The 8,234-nt window shown below is 39.3% G+C and overlaps 1 protein-coding gene across 1 annotated transcript in view; it reads right to left on the bottom strand.

Annotated features, from left to right (window-relative positions):
* Nucleotides 1-6,175: 6,175 nt before the first annotated feature.
* The window catches only part of LOC109481543 (nuclear protein localization protein 4 homolog), a 23,101-nt gene continuing 21,042 nt past the window's right edge, over nucleotides 6,176-8,234 (bottom strand). Inside the window, exon 17 of the mRNA XM_019784128.1 lies at nucleotides 6,176-6,439. Within this exon, the coding sequence (XP_019639687.1) occupies nucleotides 6,285-6,439 (155 nt within the window). The 3' untranslated portion in view covers nucleotides 6,176-6,284. The remainder of the gene's footprint in view (nucleotides 6,440-8,234) is intronic.

Below are 8,234 nucleotides of genomic sequence, written 5' to 3' on the forward strand. Positions count from 1 at the left end.
TTATGACGCTTGTTGTCAATCATTCACTTCACTTCACTTTATTTATTTAACCCGTAATTACAGCTCAGGCCATTTTGGGCTTTTTTTTTTCAGGTAAGGCCACACCGATTTAATTGTATGGATGACATCCTCTGAAGACCCCCAAACCAGTGCGCGCGGGCGAATGAAAAAAATTCCGGCCAAAAATAAAAATGCTACTAAACCACAGGAATGCAAAGCTGTATACGACAAGCCGGCACATGCTGGCTTTTTGTGGAATTTATGAATCAGCACTGTACGTATGTACTGAGTTATTAAGTCGTGGAGCTTTGGTAGCCTGGGTGCCCAGCTCCATATAGTCGCTAACTACCATGGACTACCCAAGCCTAGAGCCAGGCCAGAGCCTGGGAGGACGTGATCTTTTTTTTTTTGGAGAACAGACGAAAATAAATGCGCGCGCGGATGTCACCCTTAAAGGCGGTGTGGCCTAATCCTGGGTACACAAAAAAAATACAACAAATACACAGTGCATAAACAAGTAAAAAATACAATATCCTCAACTAGATTACTAGATCAAGTCCTGTTCCTAAGGCCACACCAAGTAAATTTTATGGATGACGTCCTTTGGAGACCCTAAATCTAATGCGAGAGGGCGAAAAAAAACAAGAAGGGCCCTAAAACAAGATGCTTAGATTAGAAATATACTAAGAGACGACAAATGTTAGGACACAAATTAAATGAGGTGGCACAGTGTAACAAGCAAGAACTTCTTTTATTCATCATCAAAACAGCAATAAATCAGGTGGAACAGTGGACAGTGAAATATTTTCTGTTGTTGACAGGATGGTCCTGTCAATAGTGCAAATTTTCTGTTATTGACAGGATGGTCCTGTCAATAGACACTTTCTTCGCGTTACGGAATTTCAAATCAATCTGGTGATTTGCGGCACTGTCGTGGCTCTTTTGTCATAGTTACAGGAAGCGGAATTTTTTTGTGTTTTTTTTCTAGGAACAGACCAAAATCAATGCGCGCGCGGACGTCATCCATAAAATTTACTTGGTGTGGCCTAATAGTCAGTTTAAAGGTCCTGAGACTAAGGAGCTGTCGTTGCTGTAGCGGAAGTGTGTTCCACAGGTAAGGACCATAGCACTGTAGACTGCTCCGGTATGCCGTGACTCTTACTGGTGGACAGAAGAGTAGGTGAGGGTCGTAGTCCCTAAGACGCTTCAACTCTGACCGAGTAGTCCGTACGCTTAATGTTGGAGGAGTCTCCCACTTGAACAAAGATGCCATGTACAGCGGCGCACTTCCACGAATTGCCTTAAAGACATTAACAAGAGTCGTGGTTTCAGTCCGTTTAGGCACAGAGTCTATCCCTGCCTCAGCTCGCAAGTTAATAATGATCTATCTGCTCCCACATTTTCCACTGTACAAAAAAGCGAGAAGAAGTTGACCTCTCTATATTAGCTCAGTGACTAGAACACTTTGTATTAGCCTAGTATAGTACCCTTGTATGTTCCTTATGTATGTATGTCTAAGTCAAGTAGTGCATCTCTTGTCTCCACTTTTCTATATACATTTGTTATGTGTCTGTTATATCTTGACCTGTACCTAGCCAGTCGTGGCATGAATGTACAATAAAGGTATTTCATTTCATTTCAATAATTCCACTGAGACATGGTCCTGGAGTTTGTGACCTGTAATGAGCCTTGCAGCTCGGTTCACCAGTCTGTCCAACTGGGATATAAGAGTTTTGTTGCCTTGTACAAGACTTGGTAGCCATGCTGTGGCACAATACTCCAGAAGAGACAGTAATAATGCCTGGTACATTGTTCATAATGAACGTTCCACTGGGGAAATTATGAACAGTTTAAGTAGAGTCTTAAGATCTCATACCTCCGTCACTACATCACATGATAATATTTGCTTCTCGTCCTGGCCACCGACACCGGGCATCTTCACGGACTCTGTCGTATTTCAAAATTCCGTTTGTTTACGTTGCAGTGAAGGTAGAAACCTAACGTTAGGCCAAGTTGATTTGATTATATAGCTGACATGTGTTCAACCTTCATGACCTCGTAGATTTGTATATAATGACCATGTCCGTTTCAATACCTGGTAGCCCTTGGGCCACACTGTTGTACAGCAGGGGGTTAGTCCACCGGTAGTGGTGTGTTTAACTCTCTTACTCACTCTCAAATGCTGAGTGCTAAGAAGAAAAAGCAGTCTGTGCCATTTTTAGGTCTTGTATGACTCGGTCGGGGATCAAACTTATGACTTACTGAATGAAAGGCGAACACTCTACCCACTTGGCCATTGCAGCGGTAAACGGTACTTGGCCACTTACCCACCGGTAAACAGTACGTGGTACATGATTATGGCTATTATTCCGCATATCTACAAGTATGATCAGCATAACTCAAGGAGGCCTTTATGGATTGTGATGATATTTGGTATGTGGCCAGGTCTTAACAAGGTCGAAAATAACCTCCTTGGTCTTTATAGGAAGACAACGGTCAAATGTGTGCCTCCTGTTGGCTGTTGTTGGTACTGCAGCAGAACTTCCTGTATTTGTATCTTTTGTCCTGGACCTTGAATGTCCATAGATCATACACTACTGTGTGTTATAATTTGGTTGTATACTTTGATCATGAGTTCTATAGGAAAAGCCCATTTTGACAGTTTTAGCTTTCATCAAATCACATAAACGACATATGATTTCATAATGACACCAAAGTTGTTGTAATATGATTCTACCAAAGTATGCCATTCGCAAAAAATTTGGTGGTCATATGATAAGTATACTAGTATTTGAGTTACTGAGGGTGGCCTAATTATACCCTACACGTAGGCTGTAGGCCCATGGGTGGGAATGGTGCCAACCTTTAGGCCACACCAATTTAATTTCTTGGTTAACAGATTCGCCCGCTTCATTTTTTTCTGATTTTCAAATAAAAATAAAAATTCAGAATCAACTGCAAAATGCTCATATTTTTCCCTGAACAGTTGAAAACAGTCCTTTTCATCCTAGTTGTTACTTATTCCATCTTTCAATGCAATGGTATCATTACAAGTTAAAAATTCATTGTTTAAATTTTGAACCAGCCTGGTGTGTTGACTTCATGGCTCCTATCGTACGCTTTTGGGCCATAATTTGTTTTTATTTTTATTTTCGCCCGACCGCTCCATTATTTTTCTATAAAAATTCGTTAACCATGAAATTAAATTGGTGTGGCCTTAAAACAAAAGTACATGTACATGTGTATGGGTTCTTATGATTCCTAAAGTAAAGATCCAGCTCATTTTTTTTTTCTGAAAGCAAGACGAGACTTTGGTTTATAATGTTACGAGTGATGAACAACTAATAGTATCCAAACATTATTTTCAAAATCAACCCAAGACTCAGGTATGTAAGCGTGCCACACAGCACGTTTCGACGGCGTCAAAAGTGCACAGGAAACACACAATGACGGCAGGGTGCATGTATATGGGGCACCCAGAACACCCAAGACTGTTTGACATCAACCACTTAGAAGTTTGTCCAATGGTTGTTTGCAAAACAACATGCCTGTGATTGATCTGGAGGGTACTTGAAGGGGTTATCAGAATACTGTTACTGGAATGCAACTGCTGCTACATGTAAGTCCAAACTCAATGTAGTTGAATACAAAAACTTATGGGAATCAGAAATATAATATCTACAGAACCTGAACACAAATGCCCCTGAAGTTTCTCAACACATCCACATTGAATCACCGCGCCATACCGTCTCTGTGGACAGTTAGAATACTGGACACTGTACAGGACTACTTTTTAAGAGGCATTAAGGAGGCCATATATATCAGAGCGCTTCAGCCTTCACTTAATAGAGATGGTGGACGATATAAACTCCCTCGCACTTTTGATCAATTGCTCAAGTATCAGTAAAGTCTCGTGTGAATAAGGTCACGTGTTTGTAAACTGTAATTCTCGCGAGATCACGTTGTGAAGTGATTGGTCATTAACTATTCTGATGAAGTCGCTGAAAATTTGATCTGTCTGTAAATTGAGATGGAAAATATTAAAATATAATATATAAAGTTCAACGTTTTACTATCTACAGAACCTGTTGACCCTTTAAGAACATGAAAACCCTCTGTGAAATGTAGCTCATTGAACACAATGTGCTGAACATTTTATTAACAGAACAAAATCATTACTTTGACTCATAGAACCTGCAGCCACCATTACATAAAAATGTGCCCAAACATGTGCCATGAATTACAAGCCTACATTGGACCATGTGTTTGACATGTACATGTACTTGCTAAGTAATATTCTGTACATGAATATTAAAGCTTGTATTACAGCTGAGTTTTCACCAGAGTGCCAAGTTTGTTATTATGTTTACCGAAGGAAAACATATTGTTTTTGCTCCATTTCTTCTTCTGTTCCAAACACTAACCTCTGACCTGGCCAATGGCCTCTTTTGTTGACGTCTGTCACCATAGTAACTGGTGTTGGGTTACATAATGTGGCAATTTCATAGTAGGCATTTAGACTCCTGTCACAATATACATGTACATGTATGTGAATGTGTTTTGTAATGAGTAAGAATTAACAGAGCAGACCATATCCGAAGGTAAACATTATGCATTTGCTTCGCAAATATTACTTTTCTAGTATTGAATTGTTCCCTTAAAGGCATCCAATGCAACTTCAGTGCGTCAAGACAAAAATTATTCTGGATTATGAAATCTGATGCTGACATTTCCTGTCTTTTCTTAGCACAATTTTGTCATTTCCTACGTGAATCGTGTGAGATAGAGAAGGGACAAGCTATGTGAGGAGTCCCTTTATTTTTTGGTACCACCAATAAATAGCTAGAACCAGCCTACAATACAAAACAAGACATTCTTTTCCATCACTGATAACTTAAGTGACATGACATTTTTGCCTCACAGATATCAGTATGCTATGGGGGAGAATTTATTCAACTAATGGCCAGAAAATTGACTTTGAAAATGAATTTTACTTCTTGGAAATCACTCTGGGTACCTTTGACATATGATGTTTGCATCTCTAGATGTACATAAGACTTCATCATTTGTCAGTCTCATTAGCTAAGAGAAGGTTCACCATGTTGTCTGTAGTACAATTCTGGACTCATACATACCATACTACATGTACATGTAGTAATCGTGAATGTCTTCTATTAATAAACCAACATAAGTATACCTGAAGCTTACAGTTTACATTCAGTGTTGACAGCATAACAGTGCTCACTTTTCCTTTGAAATTACCCTGGACCTATAACATAATACGTCACAGTTTGTTTACCTGTTCTAAAGAACATTCTAGAACGGTCAGTTAAAGAACAAAGATCATTTCAAAGTTTTCAAAGTCAGGTATGTTTGATTTTTGCTGAATCTAGTTTTGTTGACACAGCATTACATACCGTAATGGGTGATTTAGTTGTGACAGCAGATGAAAGTAGTACTGTATAAAGGCCTTATATTAAGGCAAACACACACCACGACTACGCACCCCTGTACAATATAAACGTCGATTGACCAGCATTCATTGCGGTAAACAAACTGACGTAATAATGTTATAGGACCCTCCAATAAAGTTACTTCTGAATGTGTTGTACACTTCTTGAATATCTTAAGGTGTCCACAGTCCCTAGACAGAGGAGAGCTTACAGTTTGTATTAGCAGGTAAAATATTTCACAGAACCTGTTCTAAACAGACGTTCTTACATGTAGCAGTGTTCTAGTTGATGGAATTTTGCTGCTTATGATGGACACCAATTTTATTCAATCTGTCATCTTTGACAAATCAGTAAAGATAAAGAAAGAGACTAAATTAAACTAACTAAGGTCAAACGGGCGGATTACACTTGGCGCGCAAGGACACCCGTAAGTAAGGTTCGGAGCCAAAGGAAATTTTCACCCCAAAATCACCATTTCTGACACTCTTCAGCCATGTTAATGTTTAATGATACTTCGTGGCAGTTTACGAGAAATGTCACCTCAAACTTGGACCCTCAAAACCCTTTCGTCACTTTTTTACAACGGACTATCACGGACCCCGGTCGCGCAAGAACTGGGGTGTGCACCGATAACTGTAACAACTATGAAGAAAAGGACTGTTTTCAACTGTTCAGGGCAAAATATGAGCATTTTGCAGTAACTATTGATTCTGAATTTTTTTTTTTTTGCAAATCAGAAAAAAATGAAGCGGGCAAATCCCTTAACCAAGAAATTAAATTGGTGTGGCCTTAAACAACAACAAAAGTTCCGGCTGGCTAGATCACTGTTCCTTAGGTCCTGGGCAGGTTACAGATCTCACAGGAGGCATTGTGTGCTTGGTTGATGAAGGTGCAGTGCTGACATGTCCACACACCAGCAGCAGCGCCCCCTGTGGGGAAGGCTGGTCCTGCAGCTGAAGGCCCAGTACCCACAGGTGGACTTGGTGCTGAAGGAGAAGATTGAGGACAGTTTCTGTATTATGACAAGCCCTGTACACTGATTTAAAGCTGCATTATGTAACACTAGGACGATACAAAAAGTCAATTTTCTGGCCATTTCTCTACAAACTAAGTTGAATCAACCCAACTCTGTTGCAAATAAGTGCAATTCAGGAAGTAGAGGTGCCAAAATATGACTTGCAAGTACGCTAAAAAGAATCTGAAAACATAGCTGTCAGCCATGTTTGTTTACATTCTAGTAGTTTTTGGTGCCACCATAAACTGAGCGTGCCTCGCGTGAGCACTTTTAGCACCAACCATAAATGTCAGAAATGTGAGATAATTGTACAAAAGTGGGTGTAAATTACACACTTAAATTTCTAAAAAATATAATATTTCAACATTTGTTGCAAAAATGTTACATTGTGCCCCTTTAACATGCAGCTATATACTGGTGCATTCACCGGCATAGTTTGAGTTCATATTTTGTGGCTGTTCATGACTTTATGCGCATGGACCATAAATTCTACAGTACACCATGCGTACCCTCAATTATAGTACCTATTACTACATGTACTGTAGTACCTCTACAAATAAATGTTTTTGATCTGTGTGTGCACATATGTGTGTCTCTGTTTGTGTGTTGTGTTTTTCTGCATATTTGTGACCAGCATACATTGTAAATAAGAAGGCCTGAATGGATTGTGATGATATTTGTAAGTCATAGGAAGACAAAAGTCAAGGTCAACTTTTGGCCTCCTAGTGGCTGGCCTTAGAACTTTAGTCTGACAAGAATTAATAGGATAATTTTGCATGTCTTCTCATCTTTTGCTAGAATTTATGATGTGGTTACATGAATCAATGGATTAGTTTTGTGACAAACAAAACTGTTGTACACATATCTCTGTTTCTGTTTAACTAACTTTTGATTAGCAGCAATTCACTTCCATGTATCATGACTCCTATAAAGACCAAATAAGTCTGTAAAATACATACAAGTATCGGAAGTACACATACAATATAGTCACTTGAAGTTTGTTCCAATCATAATGACTGAGGAATTGAGTTTGTACAGCCTTCTTAAAGTGGCTTTTTGGAAACTCACTACATGTAGCAAGCTTCCCAATCGCCCACTTCGGGCATCTCTATTTGCATCTCTACATTTTATTTTTGCATTTCTGTGCTTTTTCCAGCGCGGACATCACTGGGTGACATCAGCTCAGGAAAAAATACAGATATCCAAAAGTAAAATGTAGAGATGCAAATCGCCTGCCAGGACTGGCTTGTGCTGACTTTTCCAATGCAGGGCATTGGAAAAGGCATAAATAAACTAGAAAGGCCAATATTTGCTTTGGAGCAAATATAGCGATGGGTTCACCACATTTTACGACATGGCAGGGAAAGAATGAGAAACACAAGGGAAAACAATGATTTACATTGATATAACTATAATATGAAGTAAAATACAACTAAAACAACAGTTGGATAGCTATTCCCTACTTAATTGGTTAGGATTTTTAATTGCATAATGCAAACTGTTGATTTTCAAAATAAAAAAAAACGTCCATGCCCCGCATTCCAATGCTGGAGCAGGAAAGCTTGAAATACCTACCAAAACACTTGAATACAGACATACTGTCAGTATGGAAATGCTCTGTGCAGGTGTTAATCAAGTTAAATCCCAACAGCCAATCAGCAAGAAATGCTCTGTGCAGGTGGAAATGCTCTGTGCAGGTGTTAATCAAGTTAAATCCCAACAGCCAATCAGCAAGAAGAATAGAGGAAAGCTGCATGCCTATTGGT

This window comes from Branchiostoma belcheri, unplaced genomic scaffold, assembly GCF_001625305.1.
Source record: "Branchiostoma belcheri isolate BF01 breed outbred unplaced genomic scaffold, Haploidv18h27 scaffold56, whole genome shotgun sequence".
In the NCBI taxonomy this organism is placed as follows: domain Eukaryota; kingdom Metazoa; phylum Chordata; class Leptocardii; order Amphioxiformes; family Branchiostomatidae; genus Branchiostoma; species Branchiostoma belcheri.